The 23,165-nt window shown below is 34.6% G+C and overlaps 3 protein-coding genes and 1 pseudogene across 4 annotated transcripts; 1 reads left to right on the top strand and 3 right to left on the bottom strand.

The window, feature by feature from the left end:
* Nucleotides 1–553: 553 nt before the first annotated feature.
* LOC125846784 (protein IQ-DOMAIN 31-like) lies at nt 554–7,434 on the bottom strand. Of its 2 annotated transcripts, XM_049526388.1 has the most exons (8): nt 7,353–7,434; nt 7,166–7,221; nt 6,455–6,576; nt 5,716–6,000; nt 4,997–5,200; nt 4,322–4,372; nt 2,129–3,158; nt 554–797 (listed from the first exon to the last, which is right to left on the bottom strand). In XM_049526388.1, the coding sequence occupies exons 3-8, from the start codon at nt 6,530–6,532 to the stop codon at nt 769–771; spliced, it is 1,677 nt and encodes a 558-aa protein (XP_049382345.1). In that variant the 5' UTR covers nt 6,533–6,576; nt 7,166–7,221; nt 7,353–7,434; the 3' UTR covers nt 554–768. The 2 variants fall into 2 exon arrangements, with proteins under 2 accessions (XP_049382345.1, XP_049382344.1); XM_049526387.1 differs by lacking the exon at nt 7,353–7,434 and having other exon boundaries at nt 7,166–7,321.
* A 2,689-nt stretch (nt 7,435–10,123) lies between these two features.
* LOC125848950 (ubiquitin-conjugating enzyme E2 2-like) lies at nt 10,124–14,506 on the bottom strand. Its single transcript, XM_049528921.1, has 6 exons — nt 14,373–14,506; nt 14,006–14,139; nt 13,871–13,896; nt 13,308–13,397; nt 11,379–11,467; nt 10,124–10,483 (listed from the first exon to the last, which is right to left on the bottom strand). Exons 1-6 carry the CDS (start codon nt 14,496–14,498, stop codon nt 10,355–10,357), a joined length of 594 nt encoding a protein of 197 aa, XP_049384878.1. The 5' UTR covers nt 14,499–14,506; the 3' UTR covers nt 10,124–10,354.
* Nucleotides 14,507–18,120: 3,614 nt separating this feature from the next.
* LOC125848955 (uncharacterized) lies at nt 18,121–19,138 on the top strand (annotated as a pseudogene).
* Nucleotides 19,139–19,879: 741 nt separating this feature from the next.
* LOC125848949 (plant cysteine oxidase 2-like) lies at nt 19,880–22,765 on the bottom strand. The gene is made up of 5 exons (XM_049528920.1): nt 22,362–22,765; nt 21,409–21,527; nt 21,137–21,299; nt 20,683–20,913; nt 19,880–20,331 (listed from the first exon to the last, which is right to left on the bottom strand). Exons 1-5 carry the CDS (start codon nt 22,549–22,551, stop codon nt 20,225–20,227), a joined length of 810 nt encoding a protein of 269 aa, XP_049384877.1. The 5' UTR covers nt 22,552–22,765; the 3' UTR covers nt 19,880–20,224.
* Nucleotides 22,766–23,165: the final 400 nt, after the last annotated feature.

A 23,165-nucleotide genomic window follows, 5' to 3' on the forward strand; every position in this document is an offset into this window, starting at 1 on the left:
CCCACTATTCATGTGTCAAAAAATAAATGGAGCCTCGCACACCTTTTGTTGGTTGTGCCTCTACCATGATAAAAAATTTCGTCACATTGAACCTTGAATTTCAAGTATCTGTCCACGTCTCTCTTTTCTGTTTTCTTCCCCAAAGTCGATACTTGTTTCTCATATATATATATATACACAACTAAAGAATGTATATTCCAATCTTCTGGGGGGCAGTTCTTCCCATGGCCTCTGTGATTGAAATAGAGCTATTCAGATATGTATGCTACAATATTGTGGTCAAATGAGAGTGGAGCCACCAGCTACGGTCATTAGTACGAGTAACTAATACATTTGAAGGGGACGGCTTCCACCTTCTTGTCCACCCTTTTTTAAGTCAGTACCACACAATGAAGTGAAATTGTGAATAGAAATGTGTATATTCTCTGCTACTCAGTAGGTTATGCATAGGGGATATACACATAAGAATAAAATCTCACTGAGACCAAAAGAGCCGAATGTTCTTCACTCAAGATACAAGGCATATGGGGCTAATAGAAAAAGGAAAGGAAGATAAAGAATATCAAGGAAATCCTGTTAAACCAAGTACAGAGTCTCAACTATACAATAACTGCAAACACCCCAACAACACTAATAGAAACATGATAAAGATGCTTACGATATCAAACAACGGTTATTTGGAATTTGCAAATTTAACCTAATACAGAAAATATTGATGTCAACAACACATGCGGTACTAAAGTTCCTTGAGTAAGCAGAATGTTGAACTCATCTCCTCCAACCAGGAAGCACCTTTTCTGAAGAGGGAGCCAAAACATAATCATTGAGTCAGTGAAGTGTGTTCCAAATTGATGAAAGTAAATGAGCTTATTATAACACATCAATTCTGAAATGATCTAAGAGAACCATTTACCAAAAGATAAAGGCATAAGACTATCACAATGAAGAATAAAGAATAAGGGTGTGTTTGGTATGAAGGAAAACATTTTCCGGAAAATGTTTTCCAATTTTCTCATGTTTGGTTGGGTTGAATGTTTTGGAAAATGTTTTCTAAATCAACTCATTTTCCTCAAATTTAAGGAAAATGACTTCCCTTCAAAACTTAAGGAAAATATTTTCCAAAATTCTCTTCCAACTTCTAATTAAAAAAAAAATTGTTGAAAAAATCAATTTATTTGATCCCTACCCTCAAACCAGTCCCCACAACCACCCCAAAAAAAAATAATTTAAAGTTTGTTTTTAAATTCAATATTTTTACCCCACCCTCACCCCTACCCCCACCCCCACCCCCTCCCCCTCCCCCTCCCAAAAAAATTTTAAGTTTGTTTTTAAAAATATTTTCAATTTCAAAATTTCATTTTTTCACCCTTACCCTCGACCTCCCACCACCCACTCACCCCCTACCACTCCCCCCCAAAAAAAAAAATTTAAGTTTGTTTTTAAAAAATATTTTCAATTTCAAAATTTATTTTCTATCCTAGTAAAAATAAAAGATATTTCTCAAAAAAAAAAATCATTCATAAATCAAACACTAAAAATCTTTTCCGGAAAATATTTTCTACTCACCAACCAAACATAAGAAAATAAGTCAAAAATCAACTTGTTTTCCAGGAAAACATTTTCCTTCATACCAAACACACCCTAAATGTCAGACCATTTTACATATGGAGTCTTCAACATTTGAAACAGTGCATGCAATTTACTTTACTTTACTTTTGAGAATTCCGTTTTCTTCTTGTTGTCTTGACTTTATGAATGGTCAGAAAGAAAGAATGACGCACCTCATCCAGACCCAAACATTAATAATTACCATACATCATTTTTTATTTTTTTTTAAAAAGCAAGTTATTCTACAAGTCACTTGAGAAAACAAGCAAGCACATACTTTTCTTGGGTTTGATCAAGATCAAATTTGAAAATTCCCAACTATATTACTCATTCAGCTTGAATGAAAAAAGAAAAGAAAAAACATTTCAAAGTAACACAAAATAACAAAGGCCCAAACAGAGAACTCACATCAACCTACGACAATTTCATTATGTACTCAGCTATTGGAAACAATCAGATAGCAAGAAACATGTAGAGCTACCAACTTGTAACTAAAAGGTCCCTAATCATTTTTTCTTACCGTCTTTCGAGGAGGACATCGGTCTGGTCTTGTTTCCACCTTTTCCATTTGCTTGCCCTGGTTTTTGAATCCGAGGTGACAATGAGTTGAATTTGCCATTGGCAGAGGATGGTAGAGAATGACGCCGAACAAACCCATTTTCAGCTCCATCATCACTTACCTTGGGAGATCCTTGAGCTTTAAGCTTTGCCTTAGCAGATTGAGTAGCAGCCATATAACTAGGCACACTTGGTGTATTCTGTGAAATATTCTCAGAATTGTCCGGCTTAGTGTGGAGAGACTTCCTCCTCCTAATTCTTTCTTTGGTAGTCTGATCTTCCATCGAGCTAAGTTCCTCATTGACAACTGGGCTGTTTGTGGTGTTGTTAACATCCTCCGACTGCTGCTGCTCAGTGGTAGGATGATCGTGCAGTATATCACTTGGCTCATCCACTGCTACAGGTAAAGGAGCTTCACTTTCAGCCAATTTCTCGATTTCAGGAACTGAATCACTCGTTTTCTCATAAGAATTAACCATCATTTGTTCAACAACATCTGGAGCTGAGGATTTTGATGCTATGGCCTGTGCCTGAGCCTGAGCCAGATTAGGAGTCTGTTGCACCTTCTCAATTTCTGTTTCAGACCTCTCTGAAGATGTTGCCAAAGCTGCAGAAACTTTTCTTAAATTGCGCTTGACTTTTTCAAGTTCATTTTGAGGCTGATCCTGCACTGGCTCTATGTGATGATTCGAGAATTTCCTTGGGTTGCGTTTAGCTTTTTCTGGTTCAGAGGAACTAACGGCATAAGCATCTCCATTTGATGCTGTAAGAACCTTCTTGACACTTCGTTTTGGTCGTACAGCTTCTGTTTCAACACTCGGCTTGTTACCCTGTTTCTTCAGCGACTTTGCTCCAACTACTTTCTTTGGTTGTGGAAGTGGTTCCCAAAAGCGAGATAGTGACCATCTTTCAAGCCACTGCCAAGCTGAATTAGGTTCGCACTCATCATACTGAAGGCTCAAAGGCATGGCTGTTGGCACTGCCACAAGAAGCTAAAACAAGCAAGAGATTACCATCAAATACAGAATTGTGTCTACATCAGAAAACTAAAGAAATACTTCACGGTCCCAAATAGTTGGCATTATTACTATGAGTCTTAACTGTTTTACAACGATCATTTCAAAAAAGGTGGTTTAAATTGATCATATTTTTAGTACTTTGCGTGCAATTTTGAGAAATGCTAATTTTATTCCAAGGAATTACAAAATGTTAGAATTCATACTGATCATTAGATGAGTTAACTCTCGTACAGTCGGACTTTACCCTCCCCCCACCCCCCAAATTGTTTAGACTTCCTGACCCTTCAAATCCACTTTAGGTAGTATATGGATTCATTTTTATCAGCAGTATATGGATATCCATTGGACCTTTGTGATGCACATACTATGGGTCAGGCTTCGATATTCAAAGCAACATTCTCTCTCTTCATAATAAGTAACTTCAGCTCAACTTCCAACTCTTCCTTTGCAAAGCCTCAGATCTAGGATGGTCATTCTATTAAGGCATCAAAGATGGATTTACGACTTGTTCAACTTTCTCAGAAAATAATGGCAGGCAAAAACCTTCTTTAGATTAGCACAAATAGCGTTAGTAAAAGACATGCAAAATGTTGCAGATCACATAAGAATCCAAAGAGGCACCCTTCAGTCTGCAGCCACACTGCAGTAAATGAAAGCAATGATGCAGACAAATCAGCAACACCTTTGCACTCTGGATATACAGAATGTTGAACCTGTATCAGAAACCAGATTTTCTAACCTTTTAAGATGTGTTACTCCAGTTTTATTTAATCTTTACTCACCCCCTCCTTTTATTACATTGGGGACTATTTTCAAGGTTCCTCAACCTTATATAAGCAGCGCGGATAACTTCCCATACCCATCACCTTATACTTTGTTCTCTGTTTATTGGCACCTCCCTGACCCATCGTCTACCATAAAAGTATAAAAACCCAAAAGTAAAAGGATGAAGCAACATCATGATTTTCTAACCCCAATCTCCTAGTTAAATACATTATCAGCCACACACAGGTCCTCAACTCCATCCTAACCTAGGGCCAAAAGGAGAAAAAGAAAAGAAACAACACCTTATAGGAAAAATCTGTGATGCAACGATAACTTGTCAGTTAAAAAAAGGACAGATAGTTCAGCAATACCTTGCGTGGAAATGCATAAGCTGTCAGTTTTGCAGGCCTCTGCTCAGGATCCTGGTTAAAGAAAGAATACATGGAACTCAGAGTCAATATCTGTACCAACATGAATAAATTTGAAATAGCTCCTACAATCTGTCAAAGTTGAAACAAGGGGGAAAGAAAAGCAGTAGCAGATTCCTACTCATTCTATGTTACAACAAAGTAAAAAAAAATGAAGAAATGATGAAAAGAAATCCAAATTTTAGTTTTAGTACTTTGCACTCTTTTTTGGATCGTCCAATTTTATGTGCAGTTCCTTTTGAATTATTCAAATGTTATGTGCACTTCCTCTTTTGGTTTGTCCCAATTGTTTGACACACTACTACAAACATGAAAATCAGTTACTCCACTCTTAACAATTATTAGTTTGAATTGGCTGCCAATTTACATCTAAAATATGGACATGATGTTTTAAAATAAAACTAAATCTAAGTTACTTCTTCTATCACTAATAGCGTTACAGGTAAGTCAAGTTCCCTACAAGACTAATATTTAAGCCAAACCAACTCTGTATATGTCCCAGTAAATATCAACTCCATCTTGTTTTAATGCCTATGCTTTTACAAAAACAAAAGGAATGAGAATACAAGCAAGTCAGGGAAAAAGAGAATTTAGTAAGACCTGTATTGCAAGAGTTACCTTAAGTTCCTCAAAATTATACTTTCCGAGCAGCTGATGCCCAGGATCTAAGAGTCTAATCCTTCGGCCACGAGCTAATGCCTGAATCCTGACAATCGCCTGCATGCAGCGTAAAGTAGCAACTGCCTGTCTCCTTACCAAGTGCCCACGAATAAGGGCTTGTAGCCTTATGATGCCTTTGAGAGCTCGAAAAGCCCGACGAGCCTGAGGAAAGTTATAAGTGGATAAGGACACGGTCCTTTCAGAGAAAAGAACAATTGAAAGGCAGATCCTGCTTTGAAATTAGAGGAGGAAAAGACATCGAAGCTTCTTCAATTTTAAGTCCAACTAGCTTGTTCTACATAAAGGCTAAAGCTATGGGCTTTCAAGAAAAAGTATGCTGGCATGGTAAAAGTGTTGATTGATTATTTGAGTTAACAGAAAAGGTTTCTTATCTAATGCAGAACTAATTTACACAAGCAGATAATTTAGAACCCAAGTGCCCCCACAAGCAATGGCAATGTAGAGGATCACATAAATTCTACTGTCTCACATACACAGAAGAAAAAATTCTAAACTCTTACAGATTTTATACATTGCACGCATAAACATTCAAATATTCTACAATCTAACAGAGAAGCTGTTCATTAGAGTGAATAACTGAAAACAGAATTAAAATCATAATAATCGTACACGTTTTTTTAGAGATTAAAGCTGTAAATTCTGTAATTAAACAGTACCAAGTATCCCCTAAAGGCTGCCTGTGCTATGGTGGCAGCATGCTCTTGTCTTTTCAGCTCAGCATCATCTGTGGAGATTGTCCCATTCACATGCGGTTCTATATCATGTGTTGCAGAGGATAATGAGGCGGTTTCACATGCAAAGTCAGTGCTTGTACCCTTTTCCAATCCAGCCTGGTCACCACCATTATCAAAATTCTGAACTGGTAGATCCAAACTTGGTGAATCAAGAGAGAGATCCCCCACCGGCGCTTTTGCAGAAGATATTTTCTCACCCGAAGCATCCTTCATACAACACATAGAAGTAACTTAACAATATAGGATAAAAAATTAAAATAACATGCATTATGTTGAAATCTCTAAAGATCTTGGTTTACCAAGTCGTTTCTCTACCCACTCTAATTCTAGATTTTTTCATGCCAGAGTTCCTAAATGTTATCAAACAATATAGAACGTTCTTACTACTTTATAAATGGAGAGAGACAGCAAGAGAAAGAGAGGGGAAGGTATGGTCTCATTTACCAGTGACAATTAATTAAGAAGCCAAATTGCTGAAAACCAGGTCGAACCAAACGAGTAGTAGAATTTTCATGACAATGTGAGAAACTTATTATCATGGAGAACACAATCAGACATAGTTAGGAAACCACCATTAATTATTAAAGGAGGAACAAGAGAGAAATGTCTTTTAGAACCCAGACAATGTTGAATTATGACACAATTAGAAATATTCTCTTACCTTTGATAAATGAGACTTGGATGATTTCTTCCCAAAAAGCACGGCCTTGATCCACTTGGCAGGAGATTTTTTCCCCATTGCAGACAGCAAGCTGCTGAATTAAAGAGGATTTCAACTGAATCCTGCATTATTCAATATAAGTTCTCCTTAAAACAAGTAAACATGAGGTAATATGCACTAATTCAACTTCAAAACAATCTCTGAAGGATAACCAAACTCTTCCCAAATAGAATCAACAGACACACCAGCTAATCAGCTACAGCTGTAAATGGCGAAGATCTATAAACTAAAGTTAGGGAGCTGCATATCATAAGTAGGGACACTAGAGCATTTCTCATACTGAAATGAATGCCTCAATACCACCAGTCACTCTGAGTCAGCATTACAACAACGGCGCATACTACTACTACTACTACTACACCAGCAATCAAACTAACAGAAATGAAGAAACATAATGTAAATTTGTAAACAGTGTCCTCTTCCTGTCAATACACTTAATAGCAAATCCGAAGAAGAAACACAACAATTTCCAGAAAAAACATATCAAATAGGCAAAACAGAGTCTGGTAACTCGGAATCAGAATGCTAAAACGAGTATGACATTAAATCAAGACAAGATCTGTAGTAAAAGCACAAAAAATCCAAAATTAAGGCAAAACAAAAGGTGTAGTAGGGTTTTCGGAGCAAATGTAGCTCAGATCTGAGAAGTACCTGAAGAACAGAAACGAAAGCTCCTGTTTTAAGATCCGAAACTTGGCATAGATGAGCTGAAAGAAGAAATTGAAGAAGAAGAGAGGTACAAATTGTTCAGTAGAATCAGGTAGACTGAGATGAAAGCTAAGAGGAAATAAAAATTGGAGTTGCTAAGAATGGCCCATATGGCCATAGCCATCCATACCTTGAGGAAAAATGGACCCCTCCACCGCTTCTCTCTCTCTCTCTCTCTGGGATTTGTGTAGCAGTAGTAGTTGGACGTGAACAATGATGGAGTCTGTACATATACGATAGAGTACAAATGTATACTGGAGTTGTTATACTATCACTTTTAGTAAAGTTGGTGATTTCCTGCTAATCCACTTTTTAAAACTTTTCATTAAGGCACACTGCGTCGTTTGCGTTATTGGTTTATGAAACTATTCTTTCTTTGTCCATTTTTACTTGTATGATATATTAAAAATAAATCTAAAATTAATAAGACAAAAATGAATGAATACAGATAAAAGGAGGGAGTATTATTATTTACAGAAAAAAATTAAAAATATTCCTTAAATATATAAAATTATGTTAATCTCACCCACGTCGTAATCAAACGCTTAAACTCACAAAACAAAACAAGTCCTTCATTAGTTAAGGTGTCACTTTTTTAAAACAGTAATAGCAATATGATAATTTTAATTTCAATACATTTTGTTCTTTTTTTGTCTATGTGGTCTTCTCTACTCATTTGTTTTTGTTTTGTTCCTTTTTCAACATGAAACAAAACAATTTCCTCAGATGACAAAACATTATAACATATCGATCATTCAAATTTCAGTACTTTTTTGTTCATGCCGTCTATTTGGTATTTTCTAGTGTTAACCATGTGATTGTGAAAGGAAAAAGGGGGGAAAGACTCATTATATAAAATAATATGAAACTGGAAAAGTACAAAAAAAAAAAAGAAGCAAAAGTAATGTTAATGTGATACTATTTATAGAGGGACCTAACATTCAAATGTAAATCAATAAATGTCATTACAGATTACTCATGTAAAAAGAAAATCCCACAAAAGAAAAGGAGATATAATTACCACATCAGTGATAATACGTGTTCAATTAACAAATTTTTAAGTACCCAAAAGGTAATAATTCGAAAGCTCTCTCAAAGTGGTCCCTTTGATTTCAAGAAGCAATAGAGCAAGGGAATTATTATTATTGGTGCTAAATATTACCATACTAAAGTATAATACAATATCTGACTTTTTCCTTAGTAAGAGTTTTTATGAGAAATTCTATTCGATAAGAAGTTTTATCTATCTTGAAATTTCTATAATTATTTTTTGTTAGGATATAAAAAATAATGATTGATCTCGTAAATATAAATATATAAAAGATGAGGTATTGTTGATATTTCATATATATCTATATGTAGACACATAAAAAGGACAAATGAATATTTTAGTGGGCAAGTGTTGCACTAGAGAAGAAGCATCGTTTAATTGGAGATACGATGAGAGGGATGTAGAGAAGAAGCCTCCAATTTTTGATAAAATGGAAAGACAAGAGCATCCCAGTCCATTAATAATCACTTTGTAATGATTTAAAGATGCGGTCCCCTTTGGTTCCTTCATTAGGTACACCAAACAAAAAATGAGTCCATCTCATTATTCCTCAACTTACCTATAGGGATGGAGGGCCCTTCAACACACACCCATGTGCTCATCATCAATAAACATAAACATTAGATGATCACTTCAAACTCTTTTAACTTAAAACATATACTCCTAGTAAATGATTCTTCCAGCTTTAATTAATTAAACGAACAATACATCATAACTTAATAATTATTTCTCACCAACACAAGTATCAAATAGTATAATAATTCATTTTAACATATGAGAAAAAATCACCTGATATAGAATTTAAACGTAAGATCACATAATTATCTATCGATTACTGTGTTGCACGAACCCCCGGAGATACTATGTTGAGTCACTCGTTAAGTTATGGGTGACATGTAGAGGAATGGAGCAGCGTGTTAGATGCAAGGAGTATATGCCACCGACGGTTTGTTAATTTCCAAACTTAAGCAAACAAGTGGAGTGACGGCACTTATCTTCTAACGGGAAAAAAGCTTACTTCACCGACTTTATTCTTTACGAGATAAAAGAAACTCTCTAGTAATATTGGATTTTCAGTCACATGAAACTGACAGCCAAGCTAACAGACAACGATTATTATTAATAATAATAATAATATCCAACAAGGAGGAATATCATCCACTCGTCCTAAACTTTTTTTTTAAAAAAAAATTAAAAAGAAACACACACATATGACAATTGCTAGCTAACATGACGATTTCTTTTTAATGTGTAAAATAACATCATCGAATAGGAATTGCAAAAAGAAGACAATAGAGGCTTGAGAGAATAAAATATCTCACTGGGATAGCATAGATTACTTCAGGCTAAAGGCAATACCTCAAACTCTGGCTCATCATTAGCAAGCAACATAGTCGAAACAGATTAGTCAACCACACAATGGAGGTTTCTCCAAGCAGTGAGGCACGCCTGTAAAACTCTATAGGTAAAGATCATGATTAGGAATCAAGTAATATAAGAGCAATAGAAATTCAGAAGCTCCAAAAGGCATACACTGGTAGTGGTATGTCTCTTCATGAGGTTTCATAATACTTTTTTGACATATTGTGAGTGTCACTGCAGATCCAATATTAAGTGATTGCTAGTCCTGCAATTCTCCACTACCTTTTTTTTCAACACATCTCATTGCCTGAATTGAAACTCAGACGGGCACAAGAATTTTGACTCCTCTATCTCTTCAAAGTTGGTGTTTAAAGCCCACTTCTACTAAGAATTTATTTTGTTGAGTCGAATGAATGATATTGCACAATTTACATTGGTAAATAAAAATATCAGATATTTATCCATTTTCCATTTTGGAGGTCTCATGATGACCAACAGAAAAGAGTTTCATACAATTAAAATACAAAGTGATCAATATGTACACTGTATCAGAGTAACAGAACATGAAGATAAAGACAATCAGAGTTTCTAAACAGCACATAAAAGGACAATTTCATGCTACATTTATTATTAATGTAGCAACAGCATGGAGAACACTGCAGCTTGACCTGGCAACCCTACCAGAAAAATCTCTTGTAACAGATTCAGCCAGAAAGATGTCAGTCAGCCGTCCAGCTCTGCTCAACAATCTCACGCACCTTCCTGTTGTACTCACGCTTGTTCTCACTAAACATGCGAGCTGCTTCTGAATTAGCTGGCGAATTTGGGTTTGGATCACAGAGCAAAGACTGCATTTCAAGAAAGTCAAACATTAGGGGATGCTAAAGTTAATGCGTTCTCAGTTCAGTTTCATTTATGAATTGACTCGACTCCACTCTCACACCAGACAGGATCAGAATTCAATTACTTGATTAAAAAAATGATATGATTCAGATGCTGTAGAAAACTCTACCGACCAAAAAATTGAACTGGACTTCTATGGAAACACAATACAAAGATGGCGGTGACAGAAGATGTTTTAAACTCCCAAGTTAGCGCCTAGATGAAACATAATGTGAAATAGACAGAACGATATCACAGTATAAGTAAGAACTGCTTGAACCAAATAAATTTAACAAAACAGAAAAAAACTTGCCTCTCCAGCATGTAGAGACATATTCAATGTTTAAGAACCAAGGACCTGAACTGTTTGCTATAGAGCAAGTTCTTTGTTTAGTTACTTTATTCATTTGTTAAATTAATTAATTTACCACTCGTAAAAAATGATATCAAACACAGTATGTGCATCTACGGAAATATTTTGTCATCTCACTGAATCAAATAATGAAGTCTCCATTCCCAACTTATCCAAAATTACAGATTTCCTATTCTCATCAGTGTACACTATCCATGTTCAAACAGAGAAATGCAAAGGGGAGAATAACTCAATGAGTGTCCACTAACAGCAACAGGAGTACAGGACAATGAGCTACTTGACCACACAGATATCATGTCTTACTAGTGGTAAACTATTAGTGCATTATATGAAATACAGGACACAAAGCTAGACAAGGCAGTAAAAAAGGAAAGGGGCTTATAATAAAATAAAACAGACACCAAGAAATAAACTTTACATGTTACATTTCTTTAAAATTCTGCACAGCCCGAGGCACAATGATGCATTTAATAACAATATCAACATACCTGGATTGAAGTGAGTATAGCAGCAACATCGTATATAGGACTCCATTGATTTTGCAATATGTCTAAGCAAATACTTCCATCGGCATAAACTGACCAATAGATAGATAAACAGTGATATGAGAAATCAGCAAATCTAAAAACTACTCAAATTTATACTTTGCATGACAAGGGCCACAAAGTAGAATTCAAGCCTTTTTTATGTGTAAAGTTGAATCGAGGCTAATATAGAAGGCAAGAAGTATCCATTTTGAATGAGTGGGAGATCTTGAATTAACTTCTGAGCAAAGGCACAAATGAAAAATAAACAGAGCATAAATCTAATTGATACACACACATTAGATCAATTCTCTCAATAAGCCAATACTTAAACATAAAATAATACAATGCTCCGATTGCGTAGGTGCTGAGCTCCAATTGCTTGGACTGCCAGGTGTAAATAAAAGACAAGAAAAATAGGTGTGGCAAAACTAGGATATTTGAGGGAAAAGAGTATCGTGGGTGTGGCACAAGTACATCTGCTAAAATTTCAGCTAAAAGTTCCCATGTACTTCTACTGTTCTTTATCCGAATTTATTTCATTTTGTTACAAGGCATTTTGCTCCCTATATTGATATCTCCACTATTTTATTTTATTTTTGATAAGTTTCTCCACTAAATTGATGCTTTGAAAAATGTATAAGCTTATATTTCGCATACTTTGGACTGCATTATGCATGTAAAATGGCAAGATCAAATCTTGAGACCAATTTATTCAGTGCAAAAAAAATAAAACTAAAAATCAATAAAGTACCTGCCTAATCTAGTATAAGATGGAAGAAATACTAAGCTGTAGGTCTTAACACATACACAACTTTACATTCACATGAATCACAGCATATTCAATAACACACAACCCAAGCAGCTACCAGAATATGGCTAATTCTCTCTTATTCAACAACTCCCAAGAAACAAATACTCAAACAAATAACTTCAAGAAACAGAGGATTCTGTATGCAATGATAATTACAAACATTCTTGTAACATTTCAATCACCAAAATATCATAATCATTGAAGAAAGTGTCACACCAAAATACTCATTAGAACTGAAACGATGACATTACCAATTACAGATATATGGGACGACCTCTGTAAAGGTTGAGTGGATGTAAGAGTTGATATGTCTTTAAAGGGAAAGGGGAATAAACTACTAAACTCATTATCTGATATAACCACATAACATATGTCCACTGTTCGGTATTGTTGGAGAATGCTCTGTGAAGACTGGTGGGAATTCCCAGGAGGAGAATGCTCTGTGAAGACAATGATAGGAGTTCAATAGAAACTGGTGGGAATAGGCATCGATATGCTTAAGAGATAAATGAAGGGGAAAGGCACTTTGTTTACATTCTTTATTATTATATAGGCATGAGAATTAGGTCTCAGATAGACTGGCTCTGTGGTGCAACTCTGAGCAAAATAGTTCCACAAGAGTTGGCATGGTGACAGACTACATGGCACAGAATTTAGACTAGCAATAAAGGACTAGGAATAATAGAAGATTGAGGAATTTCTTCACAGATATACAAATGGCCTATTGGTGGTGAAGGGCAGGATAGGATGATACAGAGGGAGGGAGTGCACTACAATGAATTTCAAAATGGGGATTGATAGGTGATGCAGAATGTGTGGCCTATGTGGGATATTAAAAAAACTAGGAAGCTGGCTTCCTTCTCAGTTCACGCGGTGTGAGACGCAATACTAACACTATAACTAACTTAAAAAGGTCCCTGAGTTGATATAACTCCTTGTCGATACTATTAGTCTTGGCACCACAAGATAAACTGAATAAGCAACCTAAGATTAAAGTTGAAAGTTCTACTTGTTCTATGGACTAGAACTGTGTGAAGAGTGGGAGAGAAAGATAATGCAACGTTACTTAGGCTACTTACTATTCGGATGGAACATCCTGGATACAAATCGAACCGTTGGAGGCTTGTTGGGGTAATCTTCCGAAAATTGAAGTGTCAGCTTAAACGTACCTGCATACAAATCAGAAATTTACTAGTCAAAATTGGGGTGGAAGGGCATGCTATAAATCTGAGGGTTCTTGCCCATACAAACAAGACATGCCTGTATCCTCCATTTTAGTGAAAGAGGAAAATCATGGATGAAAAAGAGAGAGCAAATCTTAATTATGGTGGGAAAATGGTCATGCAACACAAACACAGATTCAAACCTTCTTCACTGGAAAAGCACAAAATATATGCATTACTCAGGTGGCAGTGATTGTATCAACACAAGATATTCATCCACATAGACAAGTGTCTCAAAGTGCAATTTATGCATTTAAAAGGAACACAGAAATCACAAAGTTAAGTACAAGGAGGTGTGTAACTATGCATTCAGGTTTTATATGATGGACTTAAGAGTCAAAAATATGCTTCAATTCGTATCTTAGATTGTAAAAAGATACAGGTATAAAAAGATTGTAAATGAAGAAGAATTTCCTCACCTCCATCCCAAGGTGTGTCATCAGGACTGCATTCCAAGAAAAAGAAACAAGAAACGGAAGTGCATAAGTCAAAAAGAAAGAAGTACAAGAGCAATCGTAGCCGAATTCAATGATTTAATCCATAGGCATGCATACCCGAATATAACAGCATTCCAAAGCATTATATTGTTGTCATAAGGAGCACCACTGATGCCAGCAGGCGGATCCTGCTGTAACCGCTTAAAATCCCTCATCAATCTTTTCCTCGCCGGCGTCGACATCCTCACCGCCTAAATCCACGAATTACAATTCAAGAACAATAAATCAAGAAAACCCTAGATCCCTAAAGTTTAGACACAAGAATCTAAAGTTTTCATTTAGAGAATCAGATGCTGTGAAATCGAACCAATAAATCAAGAAAACCCTAGATCCCCAAAGAAATCGAAAATAATTTCATAAATTAGTACTCCAAAGACATAACCATTGATTGAACATTCATATGTGAAGGATGAAGACGAATTACCTGAGTGTTAAAAGCGGCAAGAATTTCAATGAATGTAATTGGTTCAGAGTTGAGGTTCTTGTTTGCCTGCTTATGATAAATGTAGACTTTGAGAGTTTGCGTGATATGTAAGCTGCTCAGACGCATCAGGTGTCCCAATCTAACACCCAATATATATATCATATCATCATATATTACTAAAAGTGAAAAGCATCAAAGTACAATGTTAGATTACCATTTTAGCTCTATATTAAATAAAAATGTTATAAAATATTTAATTAACAAAATATTAAATAGTAATCATATCACATATTATATTGTACTTAAAATATATATTTTTACATAAAATAGATACATTAAAAAGACAATTATTCGTTAATAATCTTCTAAAGAAAGTGTTATCTCTTTACATTCTTCACTATGATCCTTGTCTTTTCATTTCACATATGTATATCGTCTTGTTCGTTACATTTTGTTTTATGAGTTTGATAGAGAGCATAGGAACATTGTCCTTTCCGATGCTCCATTCATGTGTATGTTCTTCTAAGTTATTTTTTATTTTGTTTCTTACTTCTTACTTATCATATAATTTATGTTGTTTGATTGATGTTTAAGATTTTGATCAATTTTGTGTCAATAGCTTATGAGATGATTTTTTTTGTTGCAGCGAAAATCAATTGATGAGATGCTTCTGCAGTGCCGGCTCTTGCCTATAAAATTTTAGGCATTGGCCTTAGGCCCCCAATTTTTGGGGCCTCAAATTTTTATAAATAAAAAATTATGTATTTTAACCCCATTCAAATAGAAAAAATTAAGGAAATATTGTTTTGGATTCTTACATTTTCTTCGTTAACACTCACATTATTTATCTTTTGTAACTCTTTTTGCACTCTATTTCTTCAAATCTTTGATAGTTAGAGTAATACATTCTCAAAAATATAAATCAATAGTCGAAAAGTGTTGAACAAAGTGCATTACAAATTGTTTTTTTAAATTTATTTGTTAATTTTCATATTAAAGTAGGTATACCAAGTTATCAACTTTTTGAATCAAATTCTATGATTCTAACTCTTATCTTTAAAGTTTATCAACTTATTACTTATAAAATTGTGTTAATAATTCATATAATAATTGTTTCAATAAAATGATGTTTTTCAATGTTGAATTGATAAAATCTTACTTAAAACTAATAATTAAAAAAAAAGTGTTTGAAAAATCATTTATATAAAAGATATTAAGTAGTAATTTACGTCTAGAAATTTAGAAAAATAAATAGATATAGATAAAATTTATATAGATTTTGGGTCTCTAATAAAAATTTCGCTTTAGGCCACAAATTATGTTGAGCCGCCCCTGTGCTTCTGTGTCAATCGCATAGAACTGTACTTTGAGTTGTGCCAATACAAATGGGGTAAGTGACATTTCCTTCTAACGTAATTTTTTTGTTAGCACAATATTCTTTGTTTGGTTTTTCTTTTCTTTTGTCAATAGTAGGTCAAATTTATTGATTTTTCATATGCAAATTCATGTGATTTATTTGTGTGTAAAGCTAATTAAGTATTGAATTTTGATTTTAACCGTCATAACCCAATAAAAGTAAAAAATGTATTTATGAGCTATGGCATGTTGAGTGATTTGATATTCATTGCCTATTTGGCATCACTTTCTTTGTCTGAATTTCATTTTTTTAATGGAGCTTTCATCCATTTCATCCAAAAAGAAAGAAGGGAGGATAACAACCCATGTTAAGAAAGAAAGGAATGAATACAATATCATATTTTGGTTATTTTTCTCACAAAATTATATTAACTTTCTTTGCTTTAATTTAGTTGATTATTTTAGTTATTTGAGCCACAGTTTATCCCTCCCTTTCTCATTCAGAATTTATATTACTTATCACTCACATGTCGTAATATTATTTTTTTATCATGTCTTTTTTTTTTATATAACATAAAACAATACATGTCTTTTGTTTCTCAAGTACAATTTTAACAATACAGTCGACAAAATATAAATGAAATGCTAAATTCCTTTTCTAACTACAAAAACTATTGTAATTGCGTTGAGTCACATCAAATGAAGTTCGTTTAGAAATATAATATTGATTTTGGAGGTAGGACAACGGTTAATTGATGATATGAGCATATTAAGCCTGTAATCTATGGATTTAATTAACTTAATAATTTTTTGATCAAAACATAATCATCATATCATCATATATCATATATTATTAAAAGTGGGAAGCATCAAAGTACAATGTTGGATTACCATTTTACCCCTATATTAAATAAAAATGTTATAAAATTTTTAATTAACAAAATATTAAATAGTAATCATATCACATATTATATTGTACTTAAAATATATATTTTTACATAAAATAGATACATTAAAAAGACAATTATTCATTAATAATCTTCTAAGGAAACTGTTGTCTCTTTACATTCTCCATTATGATCCTTGTCTTTTCATTTCACATATGTATATCTTCTTGTTCGTTACATTTTGTTTTATGAGTTTGATAGAGAGCATAGAAACATTGTCCTTTAGATATTGGATGTCATTGATTTTTGAATATATTTATCATATTGATGTAATTTTGAAAAATACTTATGCTCACTGGTAAGGGATATACGCGCAACGCGCGTGTTGCGCATGACCAAATACTAGTATATATATACACTCTACTCCTTCGCCCTTCGGTTTCATTTTACTTTCCACACCTACGAATATTTATTTTTAAACCATATATATTTTTTAAAAACATAATGTTCAATTAAATATAAACGTATAATTAAGGTCGAAGGAGTAACATATTATTTTTTGGTAGATAATTTAGTAGGAATTGAACATGAATAAGTTGATATTCTAAAAAGAATGGTATATGAAAGTTGCGAGCCTTTTTTTCATACTCAATTTTTTATCACTTCTCTAAATCGAAGGTTATCTTAGCATAAGAGATTTTCTTTTCAACCGATTGAGTCGAACTACAAGCAATCTGATTCTCATGTTTAGGGATATGTAGGCGAGTTCGATGTTGAAAACTCGACTGTAGTCCAACTTCTCCTCATTCTATTCCCATGCTTTTCGATCTCTCCATAATTCAACGTCGAGATAGCTTTTGAATTCTTTCAAAAATCATGTGTCAAATCAAGCATCGTGTTGAAAATGGCCTGAATTCTCATATAACCTGAGATATGTAGAGAACCTGATACCGGGATCCGGCCATAACCTCTCAAAGTCTGTACCAAAATCTCTTTTCTAAAAGATGAAGATGCAGTCGAACAAAATTGAATTTGTCAATTTTCTTTGACCAGGATCTCTTTCATCGACCCTACCCAAAGAAAGAGACAACTGTTGATACTCAATTTTGGTCCTTCACAATATAGATAAATCATTGAGCTTGTTTAATTTCAAACGAATTGAAATAACTAGTTTTATAAAATTCAAAATATTTTTTCAATTATTTTTTAATGTAATTTTGACATTTTAAAAATAAAATATATATTTTTATATAATTATGTATATAAATATATAATTAGTAATGAATTATCAAAAACAGTCTCAAAAAGATTTTGTTTTTACTTAATTATTTGACGTTTATATTCTTTTGAGTTGATTAATTTATAATAATTAAGTTAATTATTTATTATTTACATCAACAAACCAATACTGAGGCCAGACCCAATTCTCCCAGCAATACAATACGCGTACACCAACGACCCTTCTACTTCGTCGTCTCCTTCACAGAACCAAACGACCCGAACCCAGAACCCGACAAACCTTCGCCAAATCACGTATCCTTCCGTACGCAGACCGTTGGTGTCTCAATCTCAGTGCCGCGTCGTCTCCGCCTCAAGAACCAGACGGCTCTCATTTGAAATTCGTTGGTAAATTGTACGATTTAAACTCATTGGAGCCTTCTCCATTTCAAAATTTGATTTAATTTGACTCTGCCTCGTCGTTTGGGACCCGAAATCCTCCCCACAATTAAAAATTTCTCTTTTTTCAACTGGACAGTAGCAATTAGCAAGGCCTTTTCGCCCTAATAGTCTCAGGATGCGTACCAAAGCAGGTGCTTCAATGGCAAAATCACTCGATGCACAGAAGTACCTGAAGAGAGTCGGATTAGGGAAAGAAGATTATCACTTCTGGAAGCAAGTGGGAAAGGCTTTGCTCTGTACTTACACGCTGTTTGGTGTGGCGTGGGTGTGGAATGAAACTTCGCCGCTTGGTTGGTGGACCTTAAAGCCACGGCCAAAGGAAGAAAAAGAATTAGCACATCTTTACGAACGCCGGAAATTTCCATATCCAGGTGACGACAAGGCCATGGAAGAATCGTTGCCAAAGGTGGGATGATTGGGACTACCATTGGTCCCAAGGGAATCATTGAATCTGATAAAGATTCATACAATTATCAGAAAGCATTGCAGGATAAGAAAGTTGACCAAGAAGCCTTCAAGCTGTGGACGAGGATGAGGAATGAGGTCATTTCTGAGCTTCAAGAGAAAGGGTTTGATGTAGAGTGAGTGAATATAGTTAATTACTGTTAATCGGATTTGCTTCTCTCATGCTTATACCTTAATTGTGCATTTTATGCCTTGCAAATTTACTATGTATTATGTATTTCGTAGTTGGATGTTTAACGTGGGCAATTATGGAATAAGGTTTTAACTATTTTAGCTCAATCAAGTGCTATCTCGGCTGTGGTGGACCTTTGCTGTTTATCCTACTTTAATTTGCAGAATGTGATTTCATCTGTTGTTTAAGTTTGAGTATTTACTTCAGTTGTAGTATCTATTGATATGATGCTATACTTTTGAATTCATTAGTTTTGTCGTTNTTATCACTTCTGGAAGCAAGTGGGAAAGGCTTTGCTCTGTACTTACACGCTGTTTAGTTAAAAAAGTTAATTCTAGTTTTCTTCATGTCTATGTCTATCTCAATAGACAGAAAATAGTACACGTCCTAGTTGAGGTGTTCAAAGTCGATAGGATAGAAATGACTTGAGCCTAAAATTAAATTGGAACCTAATTAACAATCATGTGCACAAGTTTAATTTGGAGGCACAAAAACTTAATGACGTAAGATATCAAAAACAGATCTATCCCAATTCATTGGTGAGGCACAAAAAACTCAAATCTTATATGATATCAGTAGCAAATATATTTCAATTTCTTTGTTCACCAACCTTATTATATTATTCACTCCAGGTCTGAACATGCATGAGAGTGTTAAGAAGCAAATATATTTCAACTTCTTTGTTCACCAACCTTATTATATTATTCACTCCAGGTCTGAACATGCATGAGAGTGTTAAGAAGTCCCACATGGACAATTGATATCATTGACATCCTTGTATGAGCTTGATAATCCTTACCCTATAAGCTAATTTAATTTTAATTCAATCTATAATCCATTTCTTTACAATGTCAACCATAATTATCGTAACGCCCCTCAATCCACTTGAATTACAAGCCCACTTCTTATTGTCATATTCAGATTCCAGGGCAAATGTTCCTAAAGTATATGTAGGACAACCTGAGCTACTAGTCAAATAGCAAATTGTACCATAAAAAGTGGTACTTAGACAAATCCTAAAACATGACGCTAAGTCAGAAATATGTAACTGTTGGAAAAAAAAAAAAAAAACTACTGCATCAAATTTTCGCCATGACCTTCGTTTGTTTCCTCCGGTCTGAATATGTACACTAGCAAACCGCAAGAAGGGAAAACAAAGAAAAATTAGGGAGGAAAACAAGGGAAAGAAAGATAAGAAAAGGAAAAAAAAAAGTTTTTTTCTTTTTTGGTTCTGCTTCACTGCCAACTTTCGTCATCATCCACAGAAATTCTCTTGGTGGGGATAATTCAATTCACTCAACCATTTTTGGTCCCTTGTACAATGCTCCAACTACAGTTAAGTCATCAGGTTTTTCCCTCTCTTTCAGCCATGCATAGTCACCCTTCTGTTCCTCGGGAACTGAAATCGACAAAAAAGAGTTTGCATAAACTTGCTAGTCCGTATATATAATGCCCTTTCAGGTACACAATCAAAATCAATTTACCATATTTATTAAAACACCCTGTCAATAAAAAAGATAATAAAGATTCTTGTTGTCTGATCATGTGATCCCAGAAATAGATTGAAAATCAAGTTGCCAATTTTATAAACACTCTCTTTAACTGTTCTGGGAACCGTCTCCCCACCAGCCAACAATTTGGAAAATCAAATCTCAATGTTGTTAGATTCGACCTTTTTCACCAAGGACTTTGACAATTTACACTAGCACTTCGTTAAAAGCGAGGACGAAAAAAGGTACAAGATGTATACCGGAGATATTGGAAAACGGGAAGTCATAGTAGTATTGACAGTGGCGACCTTCAGGATCACAATATGGTGGGCCAAGCACATCTAGCACGGCGCAAGCTGTTTTTGCTGTGAAACAATGCATATTACCACCATCAGCTGGATATAAGATGGAGGTCTTGCAAGGAGCTCTAAACGCTGAATTCATCTTCACTTTTGCTAGACGAATTCCAGTAGTAGAATCCCCAAGTCCATCTGATAAGGAAATAATCACCAATAAGTTAGGCCCCCTTTGATCCTATATTTTTAAAATACATCAGTTATACAAATGGTATGCAAGAAAATAGAAAGCAATTGGATTTGGTTCAGCAGGGAGATTTTCAAATACAACATCTTATGTGATTAGTTTAAGACCACAAGATATAAAAAGATTATAGATACCCTCAACAAAGCAATCTCCAACTAAAAAAAAACTTACGATCTAAAGGCTTAGCAAGTGGAGTTGGTTCAGCAGGGAGGTTGCCCACCCAGTCATACGACTTTATGTGCATTTCTCCAAAAAGAAGCTTACTAAAAACCGTCATTCCAGGGTGATCATGAAGTGGAATGACAGCTGATGGGGGCAAGCAGAAGATACCAATCTGTCAAAGAAGCAAAAACACATTTATAAGCTTCAAAAAGAAGACACTGAAGAGAAGAACATACACAGCCTGATTCACTATAGTGAAACAATACACTTTGGCCACTTACTGAGAATTTATCACACTCATGGAGGTGCAGGTACGTTATTGTAGGTGGTCTGTCATATCTTATTGACTTAAAATATGGCATGTTCGGTCTCAAGCCAACGTCTGCTCCAGCCATGGTATCTGCCGATTATACGAGTTATTAAGTAATTACATTGTGTCTAAATCAAAACAAAAGGGAAATTTGCATTAACATCAAGACAAACTAGAAACTCATAAATTATCACGTCACCCCTACCTCTCCTCCTCATAAAACCTTGAACAATCACAAGCAAGATAAACTATTGAACTACAGGGAAAAAAGAAGAAAAAAAAGCGTAGCAGTTATTTTCCAATAAAACATTCTGAAAATAGTAGTACTCACCAAATTTAGAAAGAAATAACAGTTGTATTTATCCAAACATTTACAGTCCTCATAAAACCCTCAAATAGCAAAGCAAGGCAACCAGATTCTGTCTGTCGTGCTAAAATTGGATATCATCAATCAAAATTGTTCAACACCGTAATCACCATTGATGGTTGAACGTATAACCAAATGTAGAAAGACATTCAACTCTTCTTCAAACATAAGGTCCTATATGTCCGCTACGAAACTAATGAATGAAAATCACATGTAACAGCTCAATTATTTTAACTTTTGGCACCCATTACGCATTCCTCTGTTGGGGAATTAATTAAGTAACTCAATTGTTTGACTATTTAAACTTTCAGCGAGGGTTCTATTCCCCGACTTGTAATCCCCACCCCTTTTGTAATTTAAAGAAGACCAAAATTAGGTTAAACCGATTCCAAAAATGGTTATACTAATAATAATGCCCGATCATGTACCTTGCGAATCAAATATGGTACTTTGGTCCACATACGCACTTTAGAATAAAATAAAATTTATGACGCAACAGCAATTCAACATTAAACCTAGGCTAAAATAAATTACTCCTAAGGAAAAGAAATGTATACCCAAAACTTCCTTGAGACGTTCAATCTTTTCTGCAGATGGTACAACACCAGGACCACAATTAGCAAAGGTTTCTTTGCAAGTTTCATAAAGTCTTTGAACCGGGGAAATCATCCTCTGTCTTCTCCGGTTCTTCTTCGAATCGCTATACTCTCTACCTCTTCGTTCACACACATTTTTGTCGATCCTCATCCTCAAATTGAATCAGTTTTTTTCTCTTTAACTGGAAATATTTCAAGAAAACTATGATCTGGGTATCGAGTATGCTTAGATATTTACTATGTGCATTTTTTATGGGTAAATTGTTTGATGATGTTGGAGTTGAGGGGGTTAGTTAAATTAAATTGTATGTTGTTGAGTATAAATGAAGAAACACAGCGGAAAAAACTAAAACCAGGGGCTATTTCCTATGGGCTCTGCCACTAGACTGTTTTTTTTTTTAATTTATTCTTTCCCAAACCCCCTTTACTTACTTTTCAGATTGTCTTCCACCCCCTAATCTTTTTCTTAATTTAACCTTTTACCCATTTCATTTCCTTTTTACCGCTAAAGAACGTGTTTTTAATCAATTGAGAATCTTTTATTAAAAGTCCACCGTACATGGTATCAATTAAATTAATTAGATAAATATTCCCTCCGTCCCTTTTTAGTTGTCTACTTTAGAAATGACACACAGATTAAGGCAACAATGATTAGCACAGTGAAGTTACAATTTTACCCTTATGACAACTTTTCACTTCAAAATTACAATCACTTATTTGAATTCAAGTGAAATAAATTGGAGGGAAACAACATACACTTTTACA

This window comes from Solanum stenotomum, chromosome 12, assembly GCF_019186545.1.
Source record: "Solanum stenotomum isolate F172 chromosome 12, ASM1918654v1, whole genome shotgun sequence".
Classification (NCBI taxonomy): domain Eukaryota; kingdom Viridiplantae; phylum Streptophyta; class Magnoliopsida; order Solanales; family Solanaceae; genus Solanum; species Solanum stenotomum.